The 17,227-nt window shown below is 43.3% G+C and overlaps 1 protein-coding gene across 10 annotated transcripts in view; it reads left to right on the top strand.

The window, feature by feature from the left end:
* LOC106593146 (TOM1-like protein 2) overlaps positions 1-15,229 on the top strand; it is a 44,454-nt gene extending 29,225 nt beyond the window's left edge. For 2 of the 10 annotated variants that reach the window (XM_045715560.1, XM_045715557.1), the window contains exons 10-16: positions 813-1,020; positions 2,195-2,366; positions 2,744-2,822; positions 3,945-4,016; positions 9,677-9,736; positions 10,666-10,708; positions 11,229-15,229. In XM_045715560.1, the coding sequence (XP_045571516.1) occupies positions 813-1,020; positions 2,195-2,366; positions 2,744-2,822; positions 3,945-4,016; positions 9,677-9,736; positions 10,666-10,708; positions 11,229-11,374 (780 nt within the window). In that variant the 3' untranslated portion in view covers positions 11,375-15,229. Of the gene's footprint in view, positions 1-812; positions 1,021-2,194; positions 2,367-2,743; positions 2,823-3,470; positions 4,183-9,676; positions 9,737-10,665; positions 10,709-11,228 lie in introns of those variants that run through there. The other 8 variants (XM_045715558.1, XR_006769247.1, XR_006769248.1 and 5 more) reach the window with 8 other exon arrangements.
* The last annotated feature ends 1,998 nt before the right edge of the window (positions 15,230-17,227 follow it).

Genomic DNA, 17,227 nt, shown 5'->3' with positions numbered 1-17,227 from the left:
CATCACATACACTGCTGCTACTGTTTATTATGCTGTAGTCTAGTCACTTTACTCCTACCGATATGTACATATCTATCTCAATGACCTCGTACCCCTGCCCATCAGATTGGTACTGATAGCCCATGTATATAGCCAAGCTATCATTACTCATTGTGTATTTATTCCTCGTGCTACAATTTTGTTATATTATTTGAAGAATTTGTTATTGTATTCTGTGTTGTTGGGATGGTAAGTAAGCATTTCACTGTTACTCTCCAACTGTTATTTATGAAGCATGTGTCAAATAACATTTGATTTGATTGTCTGATTTGTTTCAGTCCATTTTCGATGTATTTTCTGAAATACAATATGATTTAGATTTGTCAGTGTTTGTGGCTGATTTGCTGCATGTGTATAGCAGTTTTATGTCTCTGTTTCTCTGTTTCTCTGTGTTGTGGTCAGCTAATGGAGGCAAGTATGGCAGCACTCCATTCTATCCCAGCTCTGTCTTGAGATGAATAGAGTCAATGAGGAGAATGTTGAAACATGTCTTACTACTGTAACATATGGACCTTCTTATTGGACCATATGACATGTTCACATGGAACCTTTTATATAGTGCTGTTGTTCCAGAGAACTAGAATATTCTCTCTCTCTCTCTCTCTCTCTCTCTCTCATAAAGCCCTCTGATGTCCGTAGTCTAACGTAGAGGACAGTGATGTGTTGGACTAGTAAACATCTCCATTACCTCCATCCATCCTTCTACCTCTGTTCATTTTCTCTACAGGAGCCACTGCTGTGTGTGTTGACTGTGTTCTGTTGTCTCCCTCCAGATGCTAAGTGAAGCCACAGAGGACAACCTGATAGACCTAACGCCAGGCTCGCCCGCTGTGGTCAGCCTCCGGACCACCTCCACACCCCCGTCCAGCATCCCCCCTGTGACCGCCCCTAGGGCTGGGGCTACAGCCTCCCCTGCCCGGGCCCTGATCCAAGACCCTACCTCCGGTCCCTCAACTCTGTCCACTCAGCTCGCCGGCCTGGGTAAGGATGGGGAATGGTTCAGTAGGAACATAAATGATACTCTGTGTACTATATACAAATGCACCAGATGCTAGGTACGCTATACTGTAATGATGCGTAGCCCATAGCAAGCAACACACCACCCATACATGCAGCCCCAGCCACACACACACACACACTCACAACGGCAGTGGAGTGTAAGACGGTTTCTAATCAGAGCTCTAATGGGAAATAAGCCCTGCTCTATAAGTCTCTGTAAATGACTCCTCTGTTAGCCTAAATGATGTTGCTGCACTCCGTGGCACTATGCTCTGGCTGAGGCCTGAGATACAGAAAAGGGGGGAGAATATGGGAGAATATGCTCTTTTGCACTACAGCGCTTGCATCTCAAATGGCACCCTATTGCCTATATAGTGCACTACTTTTGACCAGGACCCTTAGGGTGCCATTTGGGGGACACACAGTGAGTGGAGTTTGAGAGGTGCTTCTGAATGATGATTGATTGGTGCAGGATGATGACTGTCATTGATTCTAGAGGACTGGTGCAGGATGATGACTCATTGATTCTAGAGGACTGGTGCGGGATGATGACTGTCATTGATTCTAGAGGACTGGTGCGGGATGATGACTGTCATTGATTCTAGAGGACTGGTGCAGGATGATGACTGTCATTGATTCTAGAGGACTGGTGCAGGATGATGACTGTCATTGATTCTAAAGGACTGGTGCAGGATGATGACTGTCATTGATTCTAAGGGACTGGTGCAGGATGATGACTGTCATTGATTCTAGAGGACTGGTGCAGGATGATGACTGTCATTGATTCTAAAGGACTGGTGCAGGATGATGACTGTCATTGATTCTAGAGGACTGGTGCAGGATGATGACTGTCATTGATTCTAAAGGACTGGTGCAGGATGATGACTGTCATTAATTCTAAGGGACTGGTGCAGGATGATGACTGTCATTGATTCTAGAGGACTGGTGCAGGATGATGACTGTCATTGATTCTAGAGGACTGGTGCAGGATGATGACTGTCATTGATTCTAGAGGACTGGTGCAGGATGATGACTGTCATTGTGGACATTTAGATCTCATCTCTTTCTTTTACTCTCTTCCCCACTCCCCATTTTACACCCTCTATCAACTCTCTTCATTTCTTTCTCTTCTCTCCTCTGCCTCTCTCTCTCTGAGCCTCTCTGCCTCTCTCTCTCTGCCCTCCCTCCTCCCCTTCCCTCTGTCTCTCAGATGTGGGTGGGGACAGTGTCAGTGGTACCCTGTCCTCTCTGTCGGGCCACAACCCTGGAGACGACTTTGACATGTTTGCTCAGACCAGGACCAGCTCTCTGGCAGATCAACGCAAAAAGTATGGCTTCCTCAAGCTTAGCTCTCCCCTTGGCTTCTAGAACCCCTTCCAAACTTCTAGAACCCTGTTACAATGGATTTGCAGCTTTGATCCTGTCGGACTCGGACTGCTGTGTGTGCAGGCTTTTGCTCACAGTCCCGCAATGGCACACCTGAGTAATAAAATCTATCTGGTGTGTTAGAAATGGGCTGGAACAAAAGCCTGCAATATGCCGTCCCCCAGGACCAGAGTTGTGAATGTGGTGTTGTCCACTCCTGTTCTAGAGCCACTCTCAGCCTTCCAGAACCATCTCCATGCCACATAGTGGGACGGGCTCTAACTTGTTCTCTCTGTGTGTGTGTGTGTGTGTGTGTGTGTGTGTGTGTTTTGTTTGTCAGTGTGAAGTACGAGGACCCTCGAGCCCTGGGCGGGCTTGCCTCAGCTCTGGACGTCAGGCAACAGAACGCCACTGGAGGGGTGAGTGCACCAAAGCATGCTGGAGGATGTAGTTTAGATTCACATCCCCCCATATTGAAGTGTAGAGTGTGGTTGACGTGCTGTTAAAATGGTTAAGGTTAATCTCTCAGCTCATGGTCTCCTCTCTCTGCATGTGATGGCCTGTAGTGTGATGTTAGTTGACCTCGGCTCTCTGTACCACAAATGGCACCCTATTCCCTATATAGTGCCCTGGTCAAAAGGTAGTGAACTATATAGGGAATAGGGTGCCATTTGGGACGCAGCCTCTGACTTTCCAGGAGTAATACCAGATGAATACAGTAGTAGACCATGGCTAGCCAGCTCTGTATGGTGAACTACACTGTTGGAGTAACAAGCACATACTACCGCATGGCTTGTAGTCTAGTATAACTAGGTATTCTAAAGAGCTACATGTAAGACTCTCTCTAGACATTTTAAACTATAAACATTACTTGGTCATTCTGTCATTCCTCAGTAGTGTTTGGTGTTTTTTCTTCTTGTTTTGGTCATTGCTCTCTGTAAGACAGTATTTTGTCACGTTATGGGTGTCAAAGGTCATAGGAAACCATGCTATTGAATTCCACTTTTTGCATGTCACCTTTTCTCCTTCAAATTGTCAAAACTCTTGTATTTATTTTTTCATTCCAGGTTATTTTTTCATTCCATAATCAGGTTCTACACCTGTAAGGCCAGACATAAAGTATTATGAAATCTAAACTCTCTCTCTCTCACACACACACACACACACACACACACACACACACACACACACACACACTGATTACACAAACCGATTACACACACCCTTCACCCTCCAGTGCCAGTTGAGACTGCCTCAGATGGAATGTATCTGCCAGTCTGGGGCTTAGTAATCAGCTGAGGGTTCAAAGTTCAAACTATCCTTATTTTCTTCCTCCTTTCCCCATGCGTTCACCTTTTAATTGGAATGATTCTGTATTTTTCCTCTCGTTTGTTCCCCCATCCTTTCCTCTCCCCATCTTTTCTGGGTTGTTGCATTGCATTTGATTTCTCTGTTTCCTCTCTGTGCTCTGTTGCTCTGGTCTGGGGCTTCCTCTATCTATCTTCTATCTTGTGTAAGGTGTTGTTCTGTTGTTGATTCAGCTGAGGGTCATAGGGGATGATAACCCAGAGTTGGAGCTGCCCATAGACAGCTGGCTTATTACCCAAGGAATGGTGAGGACTCCATCCTCAGTGTCCTCCCCCTATGTCCAATCACCCCATCATCCATATTCCCCCCTACACCGCTGGCACCATCCCCCCCATCCATCCATCCCCCTGACAATCCATATCCCAGCACTGCTAAACCAGCTAGCGCCAACAGTAGAATGGAGACACGTTAGAAAAAGCCAGACGACTCCTCCAATTGTACAATACCCACACAATGATGAATAAATAAGCTGTTAGAATCTTAATTTGTCCTTGTGTGCTCTGAAAGGAATCAAAACTCCTAGGACCTCTGAGCTGGTGAATCTGAGTTGTTATGCATATTCTGAATACAAACACACACACCTACCTACTGTTACAAATGTGGACTCCCTTCACTCTGTCCCTCCTACTGTTGGTCCTGGTCCTCTCATCCTCCCTTCATGGATGAAGTGAAAGGTCTGCTTGGTCCCCAGGGCCAGGTGTGGGCTTTCATCAGTCACAAACAGTTCATGTCTAACAGTCACACACTAAACCCAGGAGAGGTACAGATACTTTACTGCTGCACAACAGGTGTTAAGTTGCCATGGTTGTTGACATTATAGAAATATAATAACTGGAACAGAAATCCCCATTCAAGTCAGTCGGTCTAGAATGGATAGACCGGCGGCCATTTTAAAAATGTTGTCAACAGTATCATTATTGCTGATTCGACCTGGTTCAAACGTCTGTGTAGTGATAAGTATCATCATCTCTGTCACATGCATTGTCAAGCTAACGGTCTATAGATACATTTTATTGAACTATACTGAACAAAAATATAAACGCAACATGCAACAATTTCAAAGATGTTACTGAGTTACAGTTCATATGAGGAAATTAGTCAATTGAAATAAATTCATTAGGCCCTAATCCATGGATTTCACATGACTGGGAATACAGATATGCATATGTTAGTCACAGATATCTTTTTTAAACATGGGCCTCAGGATCTCTTCACAGTATTTCTGTGCATTCAGATTACCATCGATAAAATGCAGTTTGTGTTCGTTGTCTGTAGCTTATGCCTGCCCATACCATAACCACACCGTCACCATGGGGCACTGTTCACAACGTTGACATCAGCAAACCGCTCGCCCACACGACGCCATACATGTGGTCTGCGATTGTGAGGCCGGTTGGACATACTGCCAAATTCTCTAAAACGACATTATTTTTGAAATTGTATTTATTTCACCTTTATTTAACCAGGTAGGCAAATTGAGAACAAGTTCTCATTTACAATTGCGACTTGGCCAAGATAAAGCAAAGCAGTTTGACACATACAACAGCACAGAGTTACACATGGAGTAAAACAAACATACAGTCAATAATACAGTAGAAAAATAAGTCTATATACAATGTGAGCAAATGAGGTGAGATAAGGGAGGTAAAGGCAAAAAAAGGCCATGGTGGCGAAGTAAATACAATATAGCAAGTAAAACACTGGAATGGTAGATTTGCAGTGGAAGAAAGTGCAAAGTAGAAATAGAGATAATGGGGTGCAAAGGACAAAATAAATAAATAAATAAATAAACAGTAGGGGAAGAGGTAGTTGTTTGGGCTAAATTATAGATGGGCTATGTACAGGTGCAGGGATCTGTGAGCTGCTCTGACAGCTGGTGCTTAAAGCTAGTGAGGGAGATTTTTGTAGTTCGTTCCAGTCATTGGCAGCAGAGAACTGGAAGGAGAGGCGGCCGAAGGAGGAATTGGCTTTGGGGGTGACCAGTGAGATATACCTGCTGGAGCGCGTGCTAGAGGTGGGTGCTGCTATGGTGACCAGCGAGCTGAGATAAGGGGGGACTTTACCTAACAGGGTCTTGTCGATGACCTGGAGCGAGTGGGTTTGGCGACGAGTATGAAGGGAAAGCTTGGCCAATGAGAGAGTACAGGTCGCAGTGGTGGGTAGTATATGGGGCTTTGGTGACAAAACGGATGGCACTGTGATAGACTGCATCCAATTTATTGAGTAGGGTATTGGAGGTTATTTTGTAAATGACATCGCCGAAGTCGAGGATCGGTAGGATGGTCAGTTTTACGAGGGTATGTTTGGTAGCATGAGTGAAGGATGCTTTGTTGCGAAATAGGAAGCCAATTCTAGATTTAACTTTGGATTGGAGATGTTTGATGTGAGTCTGGAAGGACAGTTTACAGTCTAACCAGACACCTAGGTATTTGTAGTTGTCCACATATTCTAAGTCAGAACCGTCCAGAGTAGTGATGCTGGACGGGCGGGCAGGTGCAGGCAGCGATCGGTTGAAGAGCATGCATTTAGTTTTACTTGTATTTAAGAGCAGTTGGAGGCCACGGAAGGAGAGTTGTATGGCATTGAAGCTCGTCTGGAGGGTTGTTAGCACAGTGTCCAAAGAAGGGCCAGAAGTATACAGAATGGTGTCGTCTGTGTAGAGGTGGATCAGAGACTCACCAGCAGCAAGAGCGACATCATTGACATATACAGAGAAGAGAGTCGGCCCAAGAATTGAACCCTGTGGCACCCCCATAGAGACTGCCAGAGGCCCGGACAACAGGCCCTCAGATTTGACACACTGAACTCTGTCGGAGAAGTAGTTGGTGAACCAGACGAGGCAATAATTTGAGAAACCAAGGCTGTTGAGTCTGCCGATGAGGATGTGGTGATTGACAGAGTCAAAAGCCTTGGCCAGGTCAATGAATACGGCTGCACAGTACTGTTTCTTATCGATGGCGGTTAAGATATCGTTTAGGACCTTGAGCGTGGCTGAAGTGCACCCATGACCAGCTCTGAAACATTAAGGCGGCTTATGGTAAAGAAATGAACATTAAATTATCTGGCAACAGTTCTGGTGGACATTCCTGCAGTCAGCATGCCAGTTGCACGATCCCTCAAAACTTGAGACATCTGTGGCATTGTGTTGTGTGACAAAACTGCACATTTTAGAGTGGCCTTTTATTGTTCCCAGCACAAGGTGCACCTGTGTAATGATCATGCCGTGTAATCAACTTGGGACCAACACATGGGACAAACAATTTACATGTTCTGTTTATATTTTTGTTCAGTGGAGATAATATACTATACATATTTAAAGACAACTAGAATAGTAGTCCTGTTTTAACACTGGACACTAGTGCATTAACCCATTTAACATATTAAACCTATTAGCTACAATTCTTGTGGATGATCTGACGCATTTATTGCTGTTGTGATTGGTATAAAACTGTTCCATACTTTATTTATTTCAATTATGCTCCTTCTATGTCAACCCTGTTGACCATGGTGTGTCGACAGCTGCTCGTCGAACATCTCATTCCGAAATCATGGGCATTATTATGGACTTGGTCCCCCTTTTGCTGCTATAACAGCTTTCACTCTTCTGGGAATGCTTTCCACTAGATGTTGGAACATTGCCCCAGACCATTATTCATCCTCCAACAAACTTTACAGTTGGCACTATGCTTTAAGGCAGGTAGTGTTCTCCTGGCATCCGCCAAACCCAGATGGTGAAGCGTGATTCACCACTCCAGAGATCGCATTTCCAGAGTCCAATGCGGCGAGCTTTACACCACTCCAGCCGATGCTTTGCATTGTGCATGGTGATCTTAGGCTCGTGTGCGGCTGCTAGGCCATGGAAATCCATTTCATTAACTTCCGGACAAACAGTTATTGTGCTGACGTTGCTTCCAGAGGCAGTTTGGAACTCGGTAGTGAGTGTTGCAACCGAGGACAGATGATTTTTACGCACTTCAGAACTCGGCAGTCCCGTTCTGTGAGTTTGTGTGGCCTACCACTTTACGGCTGAGCTGTTTTTGCTCCTAGACGTTTCCATTTCACAATAACAGCACTTACAGTTGACCCGGGGTAGCTCTAGCAGGGCAGAAATTTTACAATCTGAGTTGTTGGAAAGGTGGCCTCCTATGACGGTGCCACGTTGAAAGTCACTGAGCTCTTCAGTAAGTCCATTCTACTGCAAATGTTTGTCTGGAGATTGCATGGCTGTGAGCTTGATTTTATACACCTGTCAGCAACGGGTATGGCTGAAATAGCACACTCCACTAATTTGAAGGGATGTCCACATACTTTTGTATGTCAACTTTGTTGACCATGCTATGTCAACCCTGTTGACTTTGCAAAGTTGTCTTTGCGTAATGGTCAACACCCGGAATCTGGGAATAAGGCTTAAAAACAACACATTGTGAAGTTGCTGGAAAGGAGTTTAGTTAGCTAGACAGCCAAACGTCCATATGATCTGACTTTCATATCATTATGCAGATCACGTGAGTCTGTGGGGAATTCCCTTACAGTAACTCACCCTCTGTTTTACCTTTGAGTGAGTTTTCTATCTACCGCTAGTGACCTAGTGTATGGAGCATCCAACACAACAGTACCTGTTGTTTTCCTTTCTTCATTCTTTGTTTCAACATCTCTCGTCAAAGTCCCAAAAGATCTAATAGAATCTTTAAGAGCATGATACGTTTATGTCCATCTCATATCGGTACACAACAGTGGAATTTGATCTGTTAGAGAATCTACATTCTAAAGAGTAGATTGTCGATATGACATCAGATGCCTGGCAGCTTGAACATGATCTCTTCTCCATCATAGTCTTCTGCTCTCAACACCACTAGTCTGTGTCCTTCTGTGTAACTTCTCAGTATCTCCTTCTCTTGGATCTTTGTGATCAGCAACTAAAAGGAGATCGGAAGAGATCGGCTAGGATTCAGTTACATCGTGACACGGATGTTTTAATTAATGGTTCATGTTAGGATCTGAGGAAGGTAAACTGATCCTAGATCTGTGCATATGGGCAAATGTTAGGGCAGCCTTCATGACCATTGACCCCTCTCCTATCAGTCCTGATTGCTGGTACTGTACCCTGAGTCACTCTGACCTCCACATGACACACAAACCATGGCATCCACCCTCACCTTCTTCTTTCCATTCTCACTATCACTGCATGATGTCATGCAGCCAGCGTTGCTCATGCTCTGTGTGTGCGTGTGTGTCATTATGACATTAGTCCTCATTCCCAGTCTTCGGTGGTTCCTGTGTTTTGCAGGTTCTCCTTCCAACAAATTATTGAATCACGTTAATTGGCTGATCTGTTAATTGACTAATGACCTGGACTAATTAACAGCGTTACATAACTGTAGCAATCAAATCAGCTGGTAGTTCCATGCCTACTCATTAGAACTAACGAGGACAAAATAAATACCTGGGAAGTGGTCTGGGACCAGAGTTTTCCCAGAATCCTGACCATGTGATTTGATCCAGGTAAAACTCTGGGCCCTGGTTATTGCCTATGCCCAGGGACCCAAATCTTTTTTTTTCTTCTTTTTTTTTCCTGGTCAGGTCATGTAGTCTGCTAGAAATCCTGTCCCTATGCATAATACATCAATGAGTCAATGATAAAGGAACCTGCACACATAGGGACTGTCTGAGGACCACTGCCATGTATCTGGTGTTCTCTTCCTCTGATCTTGGTTTTGGTTTGATGGCTTTGTTTTTGTTATTTGTCATTTTCTTCTCAGAGCCTCTGGTGAATCTATTCTTGTTGTTTTTCTTTTGTTTTTGTCGTTTCTTTGTTCTGTTGTGTTGTCGGGTGGGTGTGGCGGTGGGTTTATTATTGTGTGGCTTTGTGCCGTCCGCTGGGTTTGTCCATGGCTTTGCTCCATAGATCCCCGTATCGCAGTCCTCTGTCATGGATGACATAGAGGAGTGGCTCTGTGCTGATGTGGTGAGACTTCTTTACCTTGATTTCTCTCGCTCTCTTCTTTCTCTTCTCTCTCTTTTCTCTCTCGTTTCTTTTTCTTTAGTCACATTTCTATCCATCTCACGTAACCAGGTAGATCACATGTAGTGTTCTGAACTTTAGTTGACCATCTTCCATCCATTCATTATCTGACTAATGGTTTTCCACCAATAATGAGAGTGATATAACAGTGACCTATGAGATAGACTTAGTACATCTCTCACATGCTACCATAATGCTAATCTAGAGAATCTATTGGAGTGGAGAATAAAACCTGTCTGTCTAAAGATGACATTGGTACTGTATCATATCACATCACACCAGGTGATGCTACAGTGGTTCTCCCTGATGAATGTGAAAGGTAGTCACAGGTCCTGTTGTTAAAGGGATATAGCAGAGTAAACAGGTTCTGAAAGGTTGGATGGACGAGTGGATGGATCTATTGAAGTATGGTGGAAGCATGGGTTTATCACAGTGGTGGAAAGGACATGTTCTTAAGTACCTCAATGTCAGTACAAAAGCACTGCGTGAGAGTGACCTCCCTGAGTTGTGAATGGTGTCTTGTAAGAGTCAGGAAGGTAAGTAGCCTAGTCAACTTGTATGTAGGGTTGTAACATGTCAGTAACTTTCCCAAAATCCCCTGGTTTGGAAGATTCCTGGAATCAAGAGGGAATAAGCAGGAAATTTGTGAATTCTACTCCAAGATTTATGGAAAACAAGGGGATTTTGGGAAAGAATTTTGCAACCCATTCTTATACACTACCTAAGGGAAGACTAATGTTTCGACTTTGTCTCCTAACAATGTCCATTTACTGTAAGGCATCTTGGTGAGTCAATGGTTGTGTGATCCTCCTGGCAGACTTGCCCACAAATGTTATGGATTCACTGATTTCCATTTCTTCTCCTCTGAATAGAAAGGCGATGGTTTAGATGGTGAGGAAGGGGTGACGAGTGAAGGTATGGATGGATTCAGGGCACTAACACTTGATACTGTGCATGTCTCATGGAGAAGCTCTCATTAAATGTGGCATAGATTCAGTTTCTTAATTTGTGTGTCACAATTCTCTGATCAGCTCTTTAGTACTTTATATATTAGGCTGCATTTACACAGACAGCCTAATTCTGAGCTTTTGCCACTTAATTGGTCTTTTGACCAATCCAATCAGATCAGAATTGGGCTGCCCGTTTATATGCAGCCTTTGTGCTGTTATTCTCAATCCTGCTCCTGGAGAGCCGCAGTACTACAGGGTTTTGTCTCAGCTTAGTACCATCACACCTGATTCAACCAGTCTACTCATCTGCAACACATTGATTGGCTGAATCAGGTGTTTCACTGCTGATGTGGGGCAAAAACATGCAGTACTGTGCCTCTCCAGAAGGTGCAGCAATGAGGATCACTACGCAGAAAGTCAACAACTGACTAAACTTTTTTTAAATGTCCTGCTGTTAACAGGGGTTTTCTCTCCTCTTCCTCTAGAGTTTGATAAGTTTCTGGAGGATCGAGCGAAGGTGGTCGATTCCTTACCATCGCTCCCTGGTGATGAGCATGGTCCCCCTCTCAGCGCCCCCAGCGGCACCCGCAAGAAGGCTGAACGGACGGAGGATGCCCTCTTTGCCTTGTAGACTCTCCCCCAGGAAACCTCTCTCTCTGAGGCATCTACAGTACCTAGGTATCCCCTCCCTGGCCCACTTGCCCTATCCGCCACTCCTGCCAAGCAGCAGTGTAGCTACTGAACTGAACACCAATCCTCCTCCTGCAGAGGACCATGCTTGCTGTCCGCCTGCCCAGCCGCGTTGCATCATGTATTACTATTGAGGTTTTGATCCGTCTGTCAGTGTGGGATATGTCTGTGGTCTTGTATCTCATCTGCAGCTAGCTACCCTAAGGAGGATATAACCTAACATTGTGAGGATGAGGATAAAATGACAAAACCTCGTCTCTATGTTCCTCTGAAGGTGTGAAGGTTAACAGAAAAAATCCTTCTGAAAAAGCAGACCGAGGCATATAGTCTATACAAACAGAGGAGTACTGTGTTATTTTAATAAATGTAGCTTATGAATAATTTCTGCGTTTATTCTTTTAACGGTTTGTACTGTACTATGTACTAGCGCTGCACTATGTAGTTGCCTCTTTTTCCTTTTTGTTTTACTCATGTTCCTTTTTAGGTTTCCTTAAGCCTTTCATTACCCATTCTACAGTTGTGAAATGTTGGTACAGGGAAAGGCAATGCATGAGGAAAGACTACTGTTTGACAGACTCCATGCTAGTGTTACTCAATTATGGCACAATAGTTCTGCAGGGCCAAATGGCAAACATGACTTACCTGTGTCTGTTTCCACATTTCAAAAGGGAGAAGGAAAAAATATATATAGCTGCAAGCAGCCATGTCAAGGTTCAAGCCCTATGGCACCACAGCAAATATCTGTTACACAGCTTTTATATTTGCTTTCCTCTTTGAAAAGCTGTTGTCAACTTCCCACCATGTTATCTTGTGGGGTGTGTACATACTGTAGGGGAAGGAAAGGGTCCAAAATAGTATTTTCAATCAGAACCTAAGTAACACCCACCAAATATTTGTGATCGATATTATACAGGGGGTACCGGTACCATAGATTGACTCGTTACCGTTACCCCCTGTTTATAGCCTCGTTATTGTTATTTTATTGTTGCTCTATTATTTTTTACTTTAGTCAATTTAGTAAATATTTTTCTTAACTCTTATTTTTCATAAAACTGCATTGTTGGTTAAGGGCTTGTAAGAAAGCATTTCACAGTAAGGTCTACACCTGTTGTATTCGGCGCATGTGACAAATGGAATGTGATTAATACTACCGCTACAATGGTAAAACAGCCGTATGAGTTGCAGCAGTGACGTTCCTCTCTGGTAGTACATGTACACTATGTAAGTGTGGCGATTTTGAGTTTGTTCTTCCTAAGAGGTTTTAATGACAAACACATTTAGTAATTGTTTATCAGAGGCGGTTGGTGGCACCTTAATTGGGAAGGGCGGGAACGTGGTAATGGCTGGAGCGGAATAAGTGGAAAGGTATCAACAACATCAAACACATGGTTTCCATGTGTTTAATGCCATTCCATTCACTTCTTTCCAGCTGTTATTATAAGCCGTCCTCCCCTCAGCAGCCTCCACTGGTGTCTTCTAATATTGGGCTATTCTTCAATGTTTTCCTTCCCCTTCTACTATGATGAGACCAATTGAATGAGCTTTATGCACTTTTGGACCCTTGAACGTTTCAGTATGTTTATCCTTGTGTTAATAAGATGGGAACTGTTTTTATAGGACACAAGACATTTTCTTAGACTAATTGCATATGATTTTATATCTTTATGAAATTTCAGCCCTTTTCTGCTCTACAAAGCACACTTTACAGACAGTCGTAAATAGAAAAACTGACACTTTTTCCTGATATGGAAATTAAAGGAAAAGTGCAGGTGAAATATGGCACTGAAAATCAAATTGTAATTTTATGATGGCGTATTGGTAGCATACTTCACAGAAAATAGTTATTGCATGTAGTTATTGTAAAAAAAAAAATGTACGTATGTTTACATAAATATATGTATATACATCAGAAATATGTGAGTATTACCTGCAGTACATGTTTAAAAGTCAACCTGAATTATTAGCTTTTGTGTAGGTCGCTAAGTCGAAAGGCTAACTCATTAATGTATTGTTTGGTCTCCTGGTTGTATATGTACAGTAATGTCATGCAGGAAAATGAATTCCTCCCAAATCCTTTCTACTTTGGGGAAGCTCCCCTGCTCTCCTCTCTTTACTCATTCATGTGTGGAACAGAAATAGGTTCGGATGTGCTTCGGAAGGATGACCAAAAACGTTATTTTTACCGTGTTTTATGTATTTTTACTGTGGTCTGAATTGTTTGGTAAAGCTTCCTGTCTTTTATTTTTGAGGATTACAGTGGGTGGTAGCTGTGGGCTGTGACTCTGCTAGTGGGACTGCCCCTTTTAACCTGTTAACATTCTATTTTACTTTGGTTACCTACAGTAGGTCATGGAGTTAGATGAGGGCATAACGTTCTCTTCCTGTTGTCAGGAAAACATGGGCTATAGACCTTTGAGGCAAAAGAGGTTCGTTCTTCATTTCAACTCTTTTGCCAGTACTTTTCAAAGTTAATGCTTATAAAGCTTCTGCAATTAACACCAAATTAATAATGACAAAATGCCATGACGTTTCACTTCAATAGGAACTATGTGTTTACTTGCAAGTATCCTTATGTACTTAGCAAAATTCCGTGTATTATACTGTAAATTAGATACTCATTTAAATAAAATGTAATATTTGTCAGAAAAGACCTTACTGTATTTTATTTAAAAACATCTGCTTCCAGATAAAACATTATTTGTAACAATCATTTATAAATGTTAGAGGGTGATATTACAAACAAGTACATTATTTGTATGATTTGTCTTGGGCATTAATGTTTGAATGTGTTTTAGAATAGTGTAACAGAATAAACTGTTATTAATGAGCTTTAACTCTGTTTCATTCTTGTCCTATTTGGTCTTCTATTGCTTTAATTCCACCTCTTATGAAATAGTAGCATACATTTTACAGTCAACAACTGCTATTCCTCTTATGTCTTAAGACTGGACAAAGCATAGAGATGTTTGAACTAAGATTATTTGTTACTGAAAAAATGTAACATCTCACTTGATCATTTAAACAGTTGATTTCTATGTGTGTGTCACTTATTTTTTACGTTTTAACCAGAAAGAGTTATATGTATATGCTTACTCTTTTACGGCTGTCCTCTGATCAGATGGTTGTGTGAACCTGTTGGGTTGCTATGGAACATGTGGACCTGTTGGGTTGCTATGGAACATGTGGACCTGTTGGGTTGCTATGGAACATGTGGACCTGTTGGGTTGCTATGGAACATGTGGACCTGTTGGGTTGCTATGGAACAGGTGGACCTGTTGGGTTGCTATGGAACAGGTGAACCTGTTGGGTTGCTATGGAACAGGTGAACCTGTTGGGTTGCTATGGAACAGGTGAACCTTTTGGGTTGCTGTGGACCTGTTGGGTTGCTATGGAACATGTGGACCTGTTGGGTTTGCAACAGGAATGAGCTACTGGACATTGTAACCCAATGTATATCTTCACTACCTGCAAAACTGGTTGAAAATATGTAATTTCAACAGCAAAACTAGTTGAAATGTTTTTTCAACCAGTTTTGCTCACTGAGTATGGACATGGGGGAGCTGGAAATTGTGTCCTCCGGTGTTCTGTTGAGGAACAGCTGTTTTTCCTGACTAGGAAATGTTCCGGTCTAGACTAAATGGTCAGGAGAACTCTTGTCCCTCCTGTATGATGATGTGGGTGTTCTATGGCTGTGCTGTTCTGCAATTCATTACTTTGGTTTCAGCTTTCTATTGTGTGACCTGATTATGCACGTATTAACCAATAAAACACTAGCAACGTGTGACCTGTACCAACATTTTGTTTGTGGTTATTTTCTTGTGTGTGTGTTACATTTGTCCTTGCGATGGAGTTAGTTTATGATCGTGAACACACATGGTAAATTCAGGCAGAGACAAGCTCATGGTTCAACCTGGAATAGTGGCCCACTGAGTGATGCAACGGACTCACTTCTTGCACCATGTTATTCATAGCACTGCATGTTTCCCCTGCCCTGAACCTTTCCTCTTATAGTTATACCTCCCCTCCCATGCCAAGGTAATTGTTTCCTGTTGATGTCCATGCAGACACTCCTGATGTATTAATGCAACATGCAACAATTTCAATGATTTTACTGAGTTACAGTTCACAAAAGGAAATCAGTCAATTTTTAAATAAATATAGGCCTAATCAATGGATTTCACATGACTGGGAATAGAGATACCTTAAAAAAGTAGGGGCGTGGATCAGAAAACCAGTCAGAATCTGGTGTGACCATCATTTGCCTCATGCAGCATGACACATCTCCTTCGCATAGAGTTGATCAGGCTGTTGATTGTGGCCTGTGGAATGTTGTCCCACTCTTTAATGGCTGTGCGAAGTTTCTGGATATTGGCGGGAACTGGAACACACTGTTGTACACGTCTATCCAGAGTATCCCAAACATGTTCAATGGATGACATGTCTGGTGAGTATGCAGGCCATGGAAGAACTGGGACATGTTCAGCTTCCAGGAATTGTGTACAGATCATTGTGACATGGGGCTGTGCATTATCATGCTGAAACATGAGGTGATGGTGGCGGATGTATGGCCTCAGGATCTCATCATGGTATCTGTGCATTCAAATTGCCATTGATTAAAATGCAATTGTGTTCGTTGTCTGTAGCTTATGCCTGCCCATACCATAACCCCACCGTTACCATGGGGCACTCTGTTCACAACGTTGACATCAGCAAACCCCTCGCCCACACGACGCCATACACGCTGTCTGCCATCTGCCCGGTAAAGTTGCAGCCGGGATTCATCTGTGAAGAGTGCACTTCTCCAGCGGGCCAGTGGCCATCGGAAGTGAGCGTTTGCACACTGAAGTCAGTTACGATGCAGAGCTGCAGTCAGGTCAAGACCCTGGTGAGAATGACGAGCACACAGATGAGCTTCCCTGAGACGATTTCTGACAGTTTGTGCAGAAATTCTTCAGCTGTGCAAACCAAGTTTCAGCAGCTGTCAGACCATCCCGCAGGGGAAGAAGCCGGATGTGGAGGTCCTGGGCTGACGTGGTTACACATGGTCTGCGGTTGTGAGGCCGGTTGGACATATTGCCAAATCCTCTAAAACGACGTTAAGGCGGCTTATGGTAGAGAAATTAACATACAATTATCTGGCAACAGTTCTGGTGGACATTCCTGCAGTCAGCATGCCAATTGCACGCTCCCTCAAAACTTGAGATATCTGTGGCATTGTGTTGTGTGATAAAACTGCACATTTTAGACTGCCCATTTATTGTCCCCAGCATAAGTTGCACCTGTGTAATGATCATGCTGTTTAATCTTGATATGCCACACCTGTCAGGTGGATGGATTATCTTGGCAAATGAGAAATGCTCACTAACAGGGACGTAAACAAATTTGTGCACAATTTGAGAGAAATAAGCTTTTTGTGTGTATGGACATTTTCTGGGGTTTTATTTTTTCAGCTCATGAAACATGGGACCAACAATTTACATTTAGACTTTTGTTCAGTATAGATCTGCCTGGATCTCCCTGACTGAATACATTGCACACCCATAGACCTCTCTATTGGATCTATGCTAATGACTGACTGCTCCTTTGGCTGCCTGTTGAGCATCACACTGATCTCCTGGTGTGTTGCCAGATTCAAAAGAGCATCATGTCAGTCAGGACAACAATCGCCCCAGGCAACAAAGGCAGTCCTGCTGACAGCAGGCCGGGCCCCTATATACTATATCGCTCCTGCTCCACTGCTTGCTATTTAACAACTAGTTTGCAGCTGTGCTACTGTCGGTCGTTGACCCATTTC

Source organism: Salmo salar, chromosome ssa03 (genome assembly GCF_905237065.1).
Source record: "Salmo salar chromosome ssa03, Ssal_v3.1, whole genome shotgun sequence".
In the NCBI taxonomy this organism is placed as follows: Eukaryota; Metazoa; Chordata; class Actinopteri; order Salmoniformes; family Salmonidae; genus Salmo; species Salmo salar.
The sequence above is the reverse complement of the archived record's forward strand: the minus strand, read 5'-3'. Positions and strand labels throughout refer to the sequence as shown.